Source organism: Hylobates moloch, unplaced genomic scaffold (assembly GCF_009828535.3).
Source record: "Hylobates moloch isolate HMO894 unplaced genomic scaffold, HMol_V3 SCAFFOLD_15, whole genome shotgun sequence".
Lineage (NCBI taxonomy): Eukaryota > Metazoa > Chordata > Mammalia > Primates > Hylobatidae > Hylobates > Hylobates moloch.
In genome coordinates, this window is record NW_026652290.1 from 53,485,493 (window position 1) to 53,503,521 (window position 18,029).

Below are 18,029 nucleotides of genomic sequence, written 5' to 3' on the forward strand. Positions count from 1 at the left end.
TGGTGGCAGGGACAGGGGAGCAGGAAGCCAACCCAGGGAAACATGCGAGTTTCCTGCACACCACTTGGCCACCTGCCCTCACTGGCCAAACCCCTACTGCTATTCCCAGTCAGTCTGGTTTTTAGACGAATCATGGGACTAGAACAGCTGGATACACTAATCTCTACAAGGTTAGTGTATCCTGTCAGGCAGGAGATTCACCTTCCCCAGTCCCAGGGGACAGGAGAGAAATCTGTAAAGGGACAGATCTACCATCTTTATTTTAAAAGAAAAAGCTCCCTCACATTTTGTTACTAGGAATCTCCTTTGTGACATTTGTTGAGTTTTCTCCCCAATCCTACCTTCCTATTGCCTATCTTTTATATAAAAATAATAAATATTTTAGGCTAATATGACAAAAATGAGATAAAATCTTAAAAACATTTTACTAGTGTACAGATACTAAAATGTGCTTACTGTAAAACAGTAAAAGATTTCACTCTGGAAATCATCACTAAGTAATTATTCTTTCCTGTTGATTGTGAGCCTTCAAAAATGTTTAATGCTTGAAGGATGGTTTGGGAGGCAGGGAGTCCTTTTGTTAATGGGGGAGGGTGTCCAGGTTCTTGGCATCTTGAACAAAGAATTGGACAAAATGCACAAACAAAGCAAGGAAGGAAGGGATTTATTGAAAAAGAAAGTACACTCCACAGTGTGGGAGTGGGCCCGAGCATAGTTACAGAATTTTTGGGAGTTTAAATACCCTCTAGAGGATTCCATTGGTTACTTGGGGTAAGCCCTATGTAAATGGAGAGGATGAAGTAAAGTTACAGTCATTTACTTGGTCTATGCCCTATGGAGAGGATCTTTCCTGTCACAGGTGAAGTGTGAATTGGCCTTATGTTCCCTGCCTCCAAACCCTATTTTCCTGCCTCACTTAAAACAACACAACAACAACAACAAAAACCTTAATGAGGCATATGTTACATATCATAAAACTCACCCATTTCAAGTATACAATTCAGTGATTTTAGTAACTTCCCTCAGTGGTGTAGCCATAAGTATTACTCAGTTTTGGAACAATTTTATCCCTCCCAATAAGATCCTTCATGCTCTTTTACAGTTAATCCTGTTCTCACCCCAGCTCCAGGCAAACTTTCTCTATATATAAATTTGTGTTTTCTGGACACTTCGACTCAATGAAATCATACAGTATGTGGTCTTATGTCTGTTTTTTTGTTTGTTTGTTTGTTTGTTTTTTTAGACAGAGTCTCACTCAGCCGCCCATGCTGGAGTGCAGTGGCATGATCTCGGCTCACTACAACCACCATCTCTCCGGTTCAAGCGATTCTCCTGGCTCAGCCTCCTGAGTAGCTGGGATTACAGGCACCCGCCATCATGCCCAGCTAATTTTTGTATTTTAGTAGAGATGGGGTTTCACCATGTTGGCCAGGGAGGTCTTGAACACCTGACCTCAGGTGATCCACCTGCTTCGGCCTCCAAAAGTGCTAGGATGACAAACGTGAGCCACTGCGCCCGGCCATGTCTGGCTTTTTTACTTAGCTAATGTTTTTGAGGTTTGTCCATGACATATAATGTCTTGGTAAGTTGTTCCTTTTATTGCTGAGTAGAATTCTGTTGATGGATATACCACATTTTGTCAGCAGGGAGTCTTTTAAACTTGGATTTGAACTTTCTGTGGTCTAAATGGAACCCTCCGAATGTAGGACTTACAGCGGAAGCTGCTGTGCATGTCAAAAAAACTACTTATCAGAATGAGTTTTGTCATCTGGAGCCAGAACTGCTGCAGAAATTTTTATAATTTTGCAACTTCTTTTTTTACAAGGAACTTTTGTGCTACTACACGTCAGAACTTTTGAAGTGTCTGATAAATCCATATAATAAGTATGAGCATGTGTCTGGGTGGACAAGAAAGTGAAACCATCCATGCTACATTGGATAATTTTTCCTCCCCCAGACTGGACAGGGATCTCAGCTTTCAAAATAGAGTATCTTGGCTCCATTGACAAAGCTGCACAGGTATTAAAGATGGTGCTGCCTTTGTTAGGCAGATTTGGAGGGGAGGCCCAACAGCAAAGACGGAGAGGAAAAAGGGAGTGGAGCTTGTGGAACAGGAAGCCCCCCAGGGCCTGTGCAGGGCTGCTCAGCTCTTGAGGGTGTTGTGGATGGTGAAGTGGTGATGGTGTCCCGGAGCAGCCCAGCACCTCCACTGGGCCCAGAAGGTCTTGACTTTGGACGCTTACCCTGTTTCACAAGTGTTTAAAAGCTGTTTTTGCTTTTGTTTTTTCCTAATCATTACTTGGTAGTTATTAACCCTTCTTTGGGGGAGGGACAGGGCTTTAAAACTGAAGAAAATAATTTTCATAAAAATATCAAAAGTGGAAAAAAATTACTTTGTAAAAAATTTGCTATACAAACCAAATGGCAGCTGTTGAAAATCTCAATAAAATGTTAAGTGCATTTGCTGGCAGTGGTACCCTTCTGCATGAGGTTGGGTCACTGTGTCATCATACTGTGGGGGGCAGGGGTGTGCGGTATGTGTGGTGTATATGTGTGAAACTTTTTGTGTCAGGATGGGTCATAATCTTAGTTGCGGTTTTCTTTCCAAATGGGGTTACAAAGTAGTAAAACATGGGCTGGAAGTGATAGACCTGAGTGAATTCCACCTTCACAACTTTGTGCCATTGGCCTGCATTTTATTTACAAATAACCTCTTTATTTGTAAAGGTGCAACACCTCTCCCCTGGAACTATAATGACAGAGTTTTAAAATACTGCCTGGCATATAATAGGCACTTAATACATGGTAGCCAATAGTGGCAATGATATGTACAGCTCCGAACAAAGAGGCAGTGACATCTTTGGGCTAGAAGGGAAACTAGGCATTTGTTTTCCTGTTTCTGGGCAAAACTGACTCTTACTACCTAGAAAACAAGTATTCCGTATCTGCCTTTTAACTGTTGAACAAGTTTCACATCCTGCTATATGTCAAGCATTGTCTTAGGTACAGGGGTTACGGGAGTTACCAAGCAGCCACAGTCCCTGCTGTTGTGATTACGGTTTGGCAATGCCTAATTATTTAAACTGAAACCTCACTCAGATCTCCCAGTGATTTGTTGAGGGGCTTTATCGTATGGTAAAAGACAATATGGGACCAGCCCAGGACCCATGGCTTTTGCTCTGAGTCCTATCATTTCTTTGCCTCCTTCCTAAAAATGGAAGGTGTCGGGGGGGGGTTGGGGGCTTGGTGGATCCGGAGCTGACTTGCCTATTTACAGCATTTTAAAATCCTATAGTTACATGTAGTTTTGTGTAAATAGGGTTTATTAGAATGTAACTTCCTTGAAGAGGTGAATGATACATTCTTTTTTTTTTTTTTTTTTGAGATGGAGTCTCACTCTGTTGCCCAGGCTGGAGTGCAATGGTGTGATCTTGGCTCACTGCAACCTCTGCCTCCTGGATTCAAGCCATTCTCATGCCTCACCTGCTAGCATGCCTGCCTAATTTTTGTATTTTTAGTAGAGACAGGGTTTCACCATGTTGGTCAGACTGGTCTTGAACTCCTGAACTCAAGTGATCCACCCACCTCACCCTCCCAAAAGTGCTGGGATTACAGGCTTGAGCCTCTGTGCCCGGCTTGGTGTACTTATTTATTTTTTTGGGACGGAGTCTCGCTTTGTCACCCGGTTGGAGTGCAGTGGCACGATCTTGGCTCACTGCAACCTCCGCCTCTTGGGTTCAAGCGATTCTCCTGCCTCAGCCTGCTGAGTAGCTGGGACTACAGGCGCGCACCACCACGCCCAGCTAATTTTTGTATTTTTAGTGGAGATGGAGTTTCACCATGTGGGCCAGGATGGTCTCGATCTCTTGACCTCGTGATCTGCCCGCCTCAGCCTTCCAAAGTGTCGGGATTACAGGCGTGAGCCACCACGCCTGGCCTTGGTGTACTTATTTTTAATGCTTAGAGTACTCATCACACCTACAAGACATTCAATAAATGTTTGCTGAATGAAAGGGACAGATGAAGCTGTACTATCCCTGAGATCACACAGGGAGATAAGGGAGTGCTAGCCTCATTCCAATGCTTGTTCCAAGCTCTCGTCTCATCACAGGGCTGTTACAGGCTCAGATGAGAGGAATGTATACATCTCTTAATGCCTTGGTAACACAAAATCCCATGAATTGCTTCTGATAGTTTGTTGGGGGACACTATAAGTTTAAAATTAAAGGGGGAGAAGGCCAGGCGCAGTGGCTCACACTTGTAATCCCAGCACTTTGGGAGGCCAAGACGGGCAGATCACCTGAGGTCAGGAGTTTGAGACCAGCCTGGCCAACATGGCAAAACCCCAACTCTACTAAAAAATACCAAAAAATTTGCAGGGCATGGTGGTGCATGCCTGTAATCCCAGCTACTTGGGAGGCTGAGGCAGGAGAATCACTTGAACCTGGGAGGCAGAGGTCGCAGTGAGCCGAGATCACACCACTGCACTCCAGCCTGGGCAACAGAGTAAGACTCCATCTTAAGTAACATAACATAACAAACATAACATAACAAACATAACATAACATAACAACATAACATAACATAAAAAATAAAATAAAATAAATAAAATAAAATAAAATAAAATGGGAGAAACTCAGCAAAAATCACTTTTGGGCTGGGCATGGTGGCTCACACCTATAATTCCAGCACTTTGGGAGCCCAAGACAGCAGGATTGCTTGAAGCCAGGAGTTTGAGACCAGCCTGGGCAACATAGCAAGGCCTATCTCTACAAAAAAATGACAGAATTAGCCAGGTGTGGTGGTGCATGACTGTACTCCCAGCTACTTGGAAGGCTGAGGTGGATCACTTGAGCTCGGGAATTCAATGCTGCAGTGAGCTATGATAGTGCCACTGCACTCTAGCCTAGGCAAGAATAAGACCCCACCTCTAAAATAAATTTTAAAAAATCACTTTTGATTTTCTGCACTGCAGCCTAATAGAGCTTTAATAACTGGGAAGTGACCTCATCACATCTCCTAAATGTGACAGGAACTAGGAACACATCTGACCTTATGCACTTTAATACTGCCTTTATTCAGCATGTTTTTCAACACTTCTATGCTGGGATTAAAAAAATTAAGATGTGCTCCTCCACTAAAACCTCCACTGTCCAACTGGAATTGCAGTCTAGACAATTCTACGGAAAAGTGATGGCCATATTCTGAAGAACATAAGTAGATCTCAGTAGTTATAAACTCTTTTCACCAAAATGCTGTCCTCATCCTGAGAGCATATTAAAAAAAAAATCTCCAAAGCTGACCACTCATTAATAACCTAACAGTTTTTCAAGACTGTGGGATATAGCAAAGATGCCTCTGCTGTGTCCTTGTCCTCTCTGCAAGCTTTTTACCAGGTGCTGAACTGGAGACTTGCTGAGTGCTAGACCACAGTGATTTGGTCATAGCTGGATGTGAAGATGGCTGGCTGTTCTTTCAGAAGACCTGGCTGGAGTTCTTATTGCTCAAAGCTCCAGCTTGCAGCACTAGGCTAGAGCTGATGGAAGGAGAGCTGTTACTATTGTGTTCTACATGAATGCTACACTGTGAAAGGACATTGTCATCTGACTTGGGCAACAAGGTAGTGTTCAAGACGTCTTAGAGGGCCTAATCAGAACTTACCGGCTGTAGCGTACAGCTCCCTCAAGTGCAAATGCTGGACCTCTGCAGCAGCAATTACTCAAGTTGTTTAGTATAACAGAAACGAAAATTCCCCATCCCATCCTTAACCTATTATCATCAGATACCTCAGGGCAGGGGAGGGGAGTAGACAGAAACCTGATTTTATTTTTATTTATTTATTATTATTTTTTGAGGCAGAGTCTCGCTGTTGCCCAGGATAGAGTGCGGTGGCGCGATCTCGGCTCACTGCAAGCTCCGCCTCCTGGGTTCATGCCATTTTCCTGCCTCAGCCTCCCGAGTAGCTGGGACTACAGGCGTGCGACACCACGCCTGGTTAATTTTTTGTATTTTTTAGTAGAGACGGGATTTCACCGTGTTAGCCAGGATGGTCTCGATCTCCTGACCTCGTGATCCACCCGCCTCGGCCTCCCAAAGTGCTGGGATTACAGGCGTGAGCCACCGCGCCTGGCCAAAACCCTATTTGAAAACAAACTCTAGAATAACTATGTCTGTAAGTTGGAGAACTGACATGCAGGGCATGGATCCACATGCCTCCTAATAAAACACCCGGAGAGGCAGCTATTGTGGATCGAGAGTCCTGTCCTTAGTCTTCACCAAGCAGCACAGGCTGTGGAACCGAAGCTTCAGGTTTGTCTTCACTGGCCGAACTATGGTATCCAGAGGGCAGGAATCATGTCTGTTCTTCACTGATGCTCCTCATTCCCAGGGCCACATAACACAAAGTGTCACGCTGTAAGCAGAGCCAGGCTAGTAGTAGCCAGGTCGGCCACCGAGGTGAGCGGTACCTGGTTGGTCTTCTTGGATCTCAGCCATCCTCATAACCTTTCAAGAACTCATTCATAGGAAAAACTGCAAAATGTCCTGCTTACCTGCAATTACTAAATCCAGTGAGGTAAAGATGCTCCCAGTCTAGAATTGTACCCTAGCCCCTAAATCTTGCTGGGAGTCTCAGGAGAGGGTGTGATATACCTAAGGTTACTCCCTGTGATGTTCTGAATGGTGAGCACTTGGTTCTGGTGACTGTGGTCACATAAGGATCGTTACCCACTTGACATGACAGGAGAAAACAGGTCACAGATTAACTGGCAGCCACATAGTGCATATCTGTGGTAATGTATGGGGAAGGGTAGCACACAGACAAATTATCTGCCCAAGTGCATGCTGAGTGGATGCAGATCACAGGCTGAGCACCTGGGGGTGGGGCTTTAAACCTTGGACTAAATCCACTCATGAGCCCTCTGGGATATCTGCTGGCAGGTGCACTGAGGATGTACACAGCACATGTGTTTGATAATGCAGTCCAATTGGGGAATGGATAAAGTGCGTTTATTTTCTTCTATGTTTGTTTTTGTAAAAAGGAGAAAGGAAGCAAAAGACTCCTTCCTTCCAGACCCAGTGTCCACTGAGCTTGGAGTGGGTGGAGCCAGGACCAGCCCCCTAGGAGAAGGTGTGGGAATAGAAGGCAATGGCATTGGCGTTATAGTCCATGGGGAGGAGGTGCCCGATGTGCCTGGCCCCTAGGCTGGCCCCACCCAGAGCGGAGGAGTGCCTCAGCTTCATCAGGGTGAAGCTGGAGAAGAAGTTCTGAGCCTGGATCTCTCTGCCCTGGGTCAGCGCCAAAAGAAAACCTGGAGGGAAGAACACAAGGACAGAGATAAGAGGAGAACAGCAACCTGTACTGGGGCCAGGAAGGAAGACAGACAAGTACGCCCAGACCCTGAGGTACTCCTGTAGAGATGCTGTAGGAGCCTACATGCCAAGTCCCCAGCACACAGGGTGCACTGGGTACTTGAGTATTGGAGCCTGAAAAATCTTGGGTATTGGAGCCAGCAGCATAGGGGGCCTGCCCTCCTCTCAGCTCCAAAGGACCCAATGCCAGGAACTCCATGGTAGCAATGGGAGTCCTTGAGTTACTTCAGAATGTCCAGTGGAAACCATCCAACTGCCTGGCATAAGGTTGCCAGGGCTAAGAAGCCAGGCCTCTTTTCTTCTAGCTAGAATTATGTTGACCAGGGATGTCCCCACAGGTTATCACACGCCAGTCAGTGCTCCGATTTTAAGTTTGATTTGTCTTTAACTTTTTAAAAGTAGCTATTATTCAATAAATCATTTGGAACACAACATCTTTTCAAGAGTTCAAGGAAGGTGGATGGGACATCATTAAAGGGCTCAATGGCAGAGTGAGGTTGAGGGCCTTAGATGGGAGCATCAGTGGCCTGTCTAGGCCTCAGGGTCCAGGAAGCAGGTTCTCTCTGGGGCAAGCAGCTTTCCTGGGCCACCTCCTTTCCAGCCCCGTCCCCTGCCCTTGCCCTTCCAGCCTCCCCCCAGGCTCACCTTCCTTCAGCAGCTCCCAGCTCTTCCACACAGAGCCCACGCACAGGATGGGGAGTCCAATCTCGCCCTGGAACAAGACCTGGGTGGAGAGCAGAAAATGGATATGGGGGGCAACCTAGCCTCTCCAGTGCTGAAGGCGGGAGTTTCCTATGACCAACCCAGCCTATCCCAGTTACTCACCCTCATGCCAAGAAACAGTAGACAGATTCAGGAAAGGGAAAAAAAAAGAGAGGAAAATAGGAGACATTCATAAAGGCCAAGGAGAGAAGAGGAAGGAAAAAGCGTTAAGCAACAATAGAGAGGAAGGAAAGACAGAAGTGAGGGAAATGAACAGAAACATGACTGAACTGAAATTAACTGAAAGAAAGGGGACAGGCTGGGCGCGGTGGCTCATGCCTGTAATCTCGGCACTTTGGGCCAAGGTGGGTGGATCACTTGAGGTCAGGAGTTCAAGACCTACCTGGCCAACATGGCAAAATCCCGTCTCTACTAAAAATACAAAAATTAGCCGGGCATGGTGATGTGCGCCTGTAAGCCCAGCTACTAGGGAGGCTGAGAAACGAGAATCACTTGAACCTGGGAGGTAGAGTGGGAGGTGGAGGCTGCAGTGAGCTGAGATCATGCTACTGCACTCCAGCCTGGCTGACAGAGTGAGACTGTGTCTCAAAAAAATAAAAAATAAAATAAAATAAAAAGAAAGGGGACAGCACACACACACACACACGTACACTAAACTAATTTACTATATATAAATACAGATTACAGGCTAATTACAGAAGGCGGCATTTGACCAAAGAACTTTTTTGTTACAGACATTCTGCAAGAATGCTTCTCAGACCCTAAGTTCATTTAAAATAGTATCCAATTTACACAGGGTTTGATGGGATAGTCCCATCCACAGTGGGAAAGGACCACCCCTCACCCAGCAGCTCCCCACCTTCACTCCCACCTCAACTCACCGGGTCAATCTCGGGCAACACTGCTACGATGTGTCTGCCCAGCATCTCCCCAGCCTTCCTGAAGATATAGCGGGAAAGGGGGTCTCCCTGCTGAGCACCTGGGTTAGGGAGGATGGAAGAAGGGAACTGGTGAGAAAGGAGGGAGCTGCCATTCCAGGGCTATCCTCTCTCTGTTGCAAGGCAGCCATCATGGGAGCACCCTGAGCTAGCAGGAGTCTACTGCAGGATGGATGCCCACCTTGTGGCAGGTGGAGAAGCAAGTCTCCACTGACAAACATACCAGCTACCTCCCTCTGTAGAAGGGTGCCCTGTACAGAGGTGCTCACTCAGGCCCCCAACTCAGGAAGGGAGGGCAGCACCCACTAAAGGAATGTACTGGCACCTAGTATGCATCCAGCTCACACTGAGTTACTGTAAGTCTGTTCCTATGACGCTGTCAGCTCTGGGGACCCAGGACCCTAGCTGAACAGCTGGCTGGTACTCCTGTCAGTGACCTCCACTGACTTCTAACAGTCTGCTGTTGGTTAGCCTGTTCCTGGTTCTTTTCTAGAGGGGACTCAGTCCAGCAGGATCTAAGAGAGCCCTAGAATGCCCTGAGGCTGCAGGAACCCAAAGTAAGGCAGGATGGACCTTACAGTGGAGAAAGAGCAATGTACAGATATACAAGCCCTGTGTTCAGCATCTCCTGACACCCAACAAAATATGCCTAACCTCTCTATAATCCCCTAGTTCTTTGAGTGTAATTGGCTAGGAAAAAAAAGTTATAGATTTGTCCAAAGGACAACTGCTTCATAAATTCCTCAGAAACAGGCATATAGCCTACGCAAGCCATGAGAGCTATTAAAGAAAAAAACACAGGTAATACAAAACTGTCAACACGACCCACGTGCCCTTCTGCCTCCACCCCAAGGCCCACCACCACCAAGGCCAGTGGTGGCAGAGAACTGAGGTCACTTGGTGAGAGGAAAATTGTTGTCAGTCCTGTCTGAACCCCACTCAATCTCTCAACTGGGGATCTCTGGAGAATAAAGCCAGATAAAACCCACCCCACCTCCAGTACCTTCTGCAATTTTCCGGCAAAACCCAGCAAACCTGCATTTATCAAAGTCCCTATACAGGTGAGTGAGTATCCCTAGCCGATCTGGCACCTGAGAGGAGAAAGGGCACAAGAGTCATCAGAAGCAAAGGAAAATCCCCAATCTGCCCACCAAAGTTGGCCTTCCTAATGTCTCTACCATTGGAAAAGCTAGAATAATTTTTTTTAACTCCAAAGTACAAGGATTTGAGATTTCTCATTTGAGAAAAGTTATTTGTGTTCCCTAACATGGACTTCATTATTTCTTATAGTTTGAAGGCAGCACAGAGAACAGATTTGTGTTCACCAAAGTGTTTCCTATAGTTTCTCGAGCTGCTCTTTTTTTGTAATTTTTTTTTTTCCTTTTTAGGGACAAGGTCTTGCTGTTGCCTAGGCTGGCCTTAAGCAATCCTCCCACGTCAGCCTCCTGAATAGCTGGGTTGGGTGCTCTTGAAAAGATTTCTTTGGTCAAAGGAATCCAAGGAATATTGCATATTGTAACTCTCCTTTGGGGAGTCACAATGCACATTAGCAAATTAAAGGCTCTGAGAAGTCCTGCAATCAAGAAATCAATTTGTTTCTCCCAAAACTTATTTGACCACAGAAGGTAGGTCCTTCCAATCCCAAAAAGCTTAAACATCTTTAACACTTCTAAGGTCCTGAGGAACCAATGGTTCCCCAGAATATTTTATTTTTTTTGAGATTGAGTCTCACTCTATCACCCAAGCTGGAGTACAGTGGTGTGATCTCACCTCACTGCAACCTCCGCCTCCTGGGTTCAAGCAATTCTGTCTGCCTCAGCCTCCTGAGTAGCTGGGATTACAGGCACCCGCCAACACACCTGGCTAATTTTTGTATTTTTAGTACAGACAGGGTTTCACCATATTGGCCAGGCTGGTCTTGAACACCTGACCTCAAGTGATCCGCCCACCTTGGCCTCTCAAAGTGCTGGGATTACAGGTGTGAGCCACCGTGCCCGGCCCCCAGAATACATTTTAAGTAAATGTCTGAAGGGGTTGGTGGTAAAACTTGAGCACCTACAGCAATGTAGTAAGCGTGTTATATACTATCTCATCTGATCTTTGAAACAACCCTGTAAGAATGACTAAAGGATAGAAGAGGGAGCAGTAGACCTATCAGTAGAGTTTGGAACCAACTGGCTGAGTCCGGATAGCTTAACAGTTACTAACTGCACTTCCTATGACAACTGCTTATCAAGTGATTTCTCTTCCTGGTCCCCTCCTATTCCTCACCTTGGCCTAGCCGGGGCTCCTCTTTAATCATCAATCCTTCAGCCCTGAGAATCCAGGCCCTACTTCCCAGCATCTCTATTTTTCTTCCTTGGTCCTGGTCCCAGCCCCAGCCCCAGCCCACCTAAATGGCTGGACAGGAAGACTAACTGGGCCTCACAGGTAACTATCAAACTCATCAACCTTGTCCTCTCCCTTTCACCTTCTCTCCCGCCTTTTACCTCTGGTTCCGCTAAAGGCAGGTGTTTCCTAACTTACCACAAATGAACACAGCACAGACAAGGAGAAGTCAATCCCCAACGCCCAGAGGAGGAAGATGCATCTCCCCCAGAACTCTCCCTGTCCACCTCTTCAAGGGCTCTCTTGACCCATCCAGGCCAGAAGCAGCTCACAGCCCAGTGCACGCATTCATACTCTACCTGCTCTCTCTGCCCTGTGATCTCATCCTGCACTTTTCATTCTAGCCTAGAATGCCATCTGCTTTCACCTCCCAGCAGGTTCTAGCTGCCCAAGAATGAAGTCTGGCTAATCACTTGTCCCCAAACCACCCCTTCCTCATGACTGACACCCTCCTAGAATGCACTGCCCTGTCCTAGAATGCACCTCCTAGAATGCACCCTGTCCTCACCTATGACTTCACCCTGCAACTCAGACCCACACTCATCCTATTTCCTGCCGGCCCACCCAGGCCCTCCCCTGCATCCACTCTTACTTGGAGTGTTTCACTGCCCTACCCCAGGTGCACGTTTACTGGGAGCAGGAGGAGTACCTGGAAATAGTGGAACATGGCCTGTTTGACGTAGCCGATATCATGAGGAGCTGCCTCTAGGTTGTCGATGGAGTCAAATACTATTTTCACTGCTTGGTGGGCGATCCAGTAGGCTGCAGGGAGCAGAGAGGGCTAAGAAGATGCGAGCAGTCATCCTGAGCTCGCGAGGAAGGAAACTCAGATCCAGACAGGTTAGTGATCTGCTTGAGTTTTATACAAATTAGGTTTCCTGATTCCCAGCCAGGGGTGGCAGGGGGTGGGAGAGGGGGGTGGGAGGGTCTCTATCAAACTGTATATGACTGACCAAGATAAGGGAAAGTTGGAGGGGGAAAACAGAATAGGTGAGGCTGTGTCACACCAGCTCCTACCCAAGGATAAGACAAGGTCAGTCTGTTGTCACAAACACCACCGGAGTCACTGACATGAACTGGACCTCAAGGGCCCCTATGAAAATATACACGCGCTACCTAGAAAGAGGTGATGTTGGAAGGGCTTCTACACCCTTTCCCCTAGCAGACTGGTATGGCATCTCCTGGCATCTATGGCCTTACCCTCAGTTTCAACTCCTCCCTAAGGACAGCAAGTCAACACAGGCAGGCCCCTGTGCTGAGGGATGAATCTGAGTCCTGGGTGAGAGTCACTGCTGGAGAGCAGGGTCAGCAGCTCGTCCAGCATTTGCACCTCTATAATCTCAGTCATGATCCTGCACATGGAATGGCCAGGTTCAGGAGTTGTCCTCAGGACGCCCCAAGGGCTCAGTGAGCCAGGGGTAGGGAGAGAAAGACAGGGAGTGAAGGAAGGAGCGGATCCAGGACCTGGAGCTGGGCCAGTCAGTGAGCTCACCTGAACCCTCATCACCCATCATATGGCCCCAGCCGCCGCAGCCACTCTCGGAGCCATCAGGGTTGATGAGCCTGCAGTTGGAGCCTGTTCCAGATATGAGCACAACTCCACCTGGGGAAAGGGAATAGGAGGCTCAGTGTGGCCAAGGCCTGGCACAGAGCAACAGCCTGCCACTGTGGAAAGACAGGACAGAAACCAGCCCCAGGCAAGGGAATCACCACCCAGTCCTGCAGAGGAGAAAACAGCCCAGCTAGTTTCCTGCCTGAGGGTGAGGGCCTGGGTCTCAGAAAAACTCTAATCCCATAATGCCCTCATCTAGGGGGACAAAGAGAAATGAAAGCCTGCACCTCTTAGAGGGAATGTGGCTCCTTGCCCAGCCGGTCTTCCAGTGACTCTACCTGCTTTACTGGGATTGTGCTAGACCTGTTCTCACAGTGATATTCACTCATACCCTAAACCATCTTATGAATACAATTACCTCTATTTTATAGATGAGAAAACTGCCCTCCCTCCTGCTGCCTGGTCCTTGCTCTGGCAGAGACTTAAACTACTGAAGGAGTTGAGGGGAATATAAGAGAGGCTGCCTTCTGGATATTTGCAGAACAAGTTTTGTCAGCTATATCTAAGGGGCTTTCCCAAAAAAACCAGTTCTCACTCTCACCCCTCCCTCCACTTCCTCACCATCCGGTGTGGCTGTGGCGATGGAGCCGGCGGCATCGGTGGTGATTAAGTAGCTTTCACTCAGGTAGGGAAATCGGTCTCTCAGCTCCTCGATCAGGATCCTCCCCGCGTCCTCCTGTTCCCCACCGCTCAGAGACAGGCCCTAGGCCACGCGGGAGGTGAGCGAGTGTGCAGAGCTCCAGCCCCAGCTCTTTTCTCAACCCCTGCCCCCTCCTGATGCCTGATTCCTGTTCTCCCTATCTGGCCATACCCTGTTCACCCAGCCCCAGTCCTCCTTTCACCCCACACAATAACCCCTCAGAAGGCTGTGGTTATAAGAACAACCTGGACTGGGGATGGACAGAAGAAAGGGGATTCAACAATGCCAGCTTTGGAGCTTGGAAGGGCGGTAGTGCTCTTAACAGAAAGATCAGGCAGCGGGGCAAGGTGAGGGGAGATGGAGAGGTAAGCTTGGTTTGGCACACATGAGGTTTGCCTATGTCTGCAGAACATCTCACATATATGTCCAGGGAGTAGCCGGAGCTACCGCAACTTGGGAGAAAGATCTGAACCAGGAGTAATAATAGCTAACATTTAATGAGTGCTTATGGGTCAGACTCTATACTAACCACTCATGCCATTTTACTTTCCCAACAACTCTGAGGTAGCTACTATTCACATTTTCCAAATGAGGAAACTGAGGCTTAGAGAAGGTGAGTAACCTACACAAGGTTACGCAGATACTGAGCAGCAAAGCTGGGATTCAAACCAAGGTCTCGGCAGCTCTCCAAAGCCCTGTGCTCTTCCAACACATTTGCAGTCTGTAGGTGGCAACTGAAGCCATGAGACTGGGTGAGATTATGACAGTTTTGACACCAGGGACCAAGTCTTGGAGGTCTTTCCCTCTACAGTCATCAAACTCATCTAGTCCAAACTTGCTAGTTGTCTCAGTGTCACTGATGGCTGAATTCCCAGGCTCCACCCCAGACTCACCAAGCTTCGCAGTGGTACCAGAGGATCCACCCCTGCTTTCCGTTTGGCCCTGTTCACCATCTCATTGATCCTCTCCACACACTTGTCTGTCCCGATCAGCTGGTCCCAATCAAGGGAAGAAGGAGTTACAAAGGCTTACAGAAGCTATATTGCCCCCACAGGCTGCTCTATGAGCCCCAGCCACCACCTCAACAGGAATTATAGAGAATAAAATCAGAACCAAGCCCTCTGATCCCCTCAGTGTGGTTTTTACCCAGTGGTTTGTGCTCAGTCCATCTGCTTCTGCCAGGATCTTCCCATCCTCTGAGACTAAAAGGACCTTGGACCGTGTGCCTCCCCTACAGAACACAAGAGGGCACTTGATCTTGCTCGGAAAAACCCGCAGAGAGAGCTAAGCTTGTGCTGTCCACACTGGCAGAGCCCAGTGTGATGGAGGAGACAGCTTCAACAAACTCAATCACCACTCCCAAACCCGCCTCTGTGGTTCAGTGTTTGTGTGCTCTTTAACTGAAACATAATTCTCACTCCTCTTCCCTTGGGGATGTCCTCCTTATCCTGCAAGACTCTACTTATACTTCACCTAGTCCTTGAAACCTTTTCTGAGGTATGGCCCACCCCAATGAATTAGTTAAGTCTCCATTAGTTAAACCTTCACAGTGCCTCCAAAGTTATTAAAGTCTCCTCTGTATGAAGAGTGTGTTCAGAGGCTTTGTGTCCACCTCTCACTAGACTTCAAACTCCACTGGGTCAAGCTCCCAATCACTTACTTACCCTCTCAGAACGAGCTGGCACAGGCAATGCTCAGCAAACACTCCTAAGAAAAATGGCACATCTCTCTGCTTCCCTCACAATAGCTAAAGACTGCCGTTCAAGATCCAGCTGCCAAGGTCTTCAAGACACCTTTGCTAGAAATGCTGACCAGATGGCAGGGTGACTTCATACATACTTAAGCAACTAAACCTTCAAATGTTGATTACTGGGGGTCACAGTGGTTCACAGGGAGATCTGTGGTGATGGGACATATGTTTCTTTACTGATCATTACTTTTAGGAATGGCAGAAGGGGACACCGAAGACCGCTCATCAAACTCAAAGAGGACATGAAATTTCAAGGGGGTAGTTAATACACGAGGTGGCAGATTCAACATCCAAAAGAATGTCTTGATGAACTGTAAGAAATGGGTCATATCTTACAGATGACTATAACAAGGATGAATGCACACTCCTATACTGTTTTTTTAAGTGCTACAGATACAGGATGGGAAAGATCATTCCTAACAATTCATGTGAAAAGGCTTTGGGGTCTGTGAATCAGCAGTGGGGTGTGGCTGCCAGAGAAGTGAAAACAATCACAGATTCGAAAGTACAGTGCCCTGGCTGAGAAGACAGCGACTCCCATTATTCCCTGATTTCACACTCAGATTCACAGAATGTTGCCACTGGCAGGGACGCAGCGATCTTATTTATCCCTATCCTCACTTTGCACATATGGTAACTGTAGCCCAGGGAGGGTAAATATCTTGTCCATAGTCATACCCAGGGGCAGAGCTATTACAAAAAGTTCAGTAAACAAGCTTCTGAGCAGAAAAATGCAATCTAGTGAAAGCAGCATGGAAGGCCAACAGGGATGGAGCGGTTTTCAGACATCAGGACAACCTAGTACTCTGGCTCGCAGCTGCTCCAGCTCCCGGATAACCTCCAGCCAAGATGTTTGTCCCGCTTCTCCCCACCCTGCCCACGCTCAGCAATTTCACACTTGACACCTGTTCTGCAAAACTCTGTCCGAGGTCAGGAATAGGGAAGAGGAGCTGCTTCTCCAGCTGAAGACAGCGGAGTGGGTGTTTCATGGGAGAAAGGGGCGTGGTTCCGCCAAGAAACACAAAGGATCCCCAACCTGGGGTGTGGCTGTTGCACAGGCATAGTCCCCGTAAAGCATACGGCCGTGCGTTCCAGGGCGCCCCTGCGGGTGCACACACCTCTTCTCCGCAAGGTCCCGCCGCCCAAAGTGCCTGGACGCCGAGGATCAAGGCCACCAGTTTGCAGGCTGGCCACGGCCTTCCGCCCCGCCCTCGGACCCAGGCTCCCTCCGCCGGGCCGCACTCACCCCTCTACACCCCCATAGATCGCGGCCATGCTGCTGCTACCGTCGCTGCTGGTCCCGCCGTTTGCTTCTCTCCCCGCCTGACACCTCCCTCCCTCCAGCTGTCTGGGCACCGCCCCGCTTCCGGTGACCTCCCGCGCAGCCAGCTGACTCCCTGTGCGCGTGCGCATGCGTGGGGCGGGTCGCCGGCAGGAGCCGTGGATCGCTGCGTCCCTCAGGCTGTCTCCTCCAGGTCGAGCGACTGCGGTCCCCTCCCGTCCTCCTGGATCCTGCTTCCAGAGATGGACACTAATCCCAAGAGGAGGAACCAAAGAGGGGTATCTAGGTCGGTAGGACCCTTAGGACACGTCACTGCCCTGCCTGCCTGTAAACGCCCGGAAGTTGCTGGCAGTCCCGCGTTACGTTGCGCGTGCGCACTGCTCTTGGCTGCATAGTTGTGACGCACGCTCGGCCAGACCCTCGCGAAGGTGTGGGCTTAGGGACCTGCGGCCATGGGCCTGTAACAGAAATTACTGTAATGTTCTACCGAACATCTGCCACGCGATGGCGAGTCACACGGGCACACGCGAACGCTCGCTTAGATTGTTGCTCTGCGCTCTTGTGAATATACGGATCCGGGAGAAATTGGGACCTAAACAGAGACAAGCCCTCGAGGCGGTCCCGGCAGCCCTGAGGAGGGAGCCTTCACCTTTTCCTACCCACCCAGCTTACTTCTTGTGGAGGATATTTGCAGGGACATAGCCCACCGGGAGAACTAGCAGATACGGCTTTACAAGTTTTTTATTGCCTTTCAGCCCCCATTCCGCTCGCCTTCCTTGCACTGCGTCGGGAAAGGGAATGGGATCCCTAGGGGTGCAAATACAGGCCAAGTCAGGGAGAGCTGTGGCTCCTGAGGGCCTCCTCTGGCTCCTCGGGGAAGTTCTGGGCCCTCAAGGAGCAGCTTCGCGGGCCAGGAGGGCGGTTAGCTGCCCTTGGCATCTCTTTGGGGAAATCAGTTGGCCTGTCGCCCTTCGAACTCTGTCCCCCTTGACTGCCTGCCATCTTCTGGTGGAGAAACCCCAATAGGCTGCTATGTTTGGTTATGCTTTAGTGAGGAAATTAGGCTTTTTAAGCTTTCTCATTTCCTACCGTACCACGTTGTAATTCACAAAAGTAAAAAGTAAATCGCTACATGATAGACTCTATATCATGTATTCATTTATAGAATATGTGTATATCATATATTCTATATCAGATGGAGAATATAATAGAGGAGGGTAGGATTTTTTTATGCCTGCCTATGGCATTTTTTTAATTCACAGCACATTAGAGCTGGAAGATTATCCAACACACATGTTTTTAGAATTACAGAGTTAATAGATTGT

The 18,029-nt window shown here is 48.2% G+C and overlaps 1 protein-coding gene across 2 annotated transcripts; it reads right to left on the reverse strand.

Annotated features, from left to right (window-relative positions):
• Positions 1-6,991: 6,991 nt before the first annotated feature.
• On the reverse strand, positions 6,992-17,042 carry NAGK (N-acetylglucosamine kinase). 2 transcript variants are annotated; one of them, XM_032176749.2, is made up of 10 exons: positions 16,669-17,042; positions 14,819-14,903; positions 14,566-14,664; positions 13,594-13,735; positions 12,913-13,023; positions 12,070-12,182; positions 10,036-10,123; positions 8,976-9,073; positions 8,017-8,095; positions 6,992-7,310 (listed from the first exon to the last, which is right to left on the reverse strand). In XM_032176749.2, the coding sequence occupies exons 1-10, from the start codon at positions 16,833-16,835 to the stop codon at positions 7,120-7,122; spliced, it is 1,173 nt and encodes a 390-aa protein (XP_032032640.1). In that variant the 5' UTR covers positions 16,836-17,042; the 3' UTR covers positions 6,992-7,119. The 2 variants fall into 2 exon arrangements, with proteins under 2 accessions (XP_032032640.1, XP_032032641.1); XM_032176750.2 differs by lacking the exon at positions 14,819-14,903 and having other exon boundaries at positions 16,669-16,760.
• Positions 17,043-18,029: the final 987 nt, after the last annotated feature.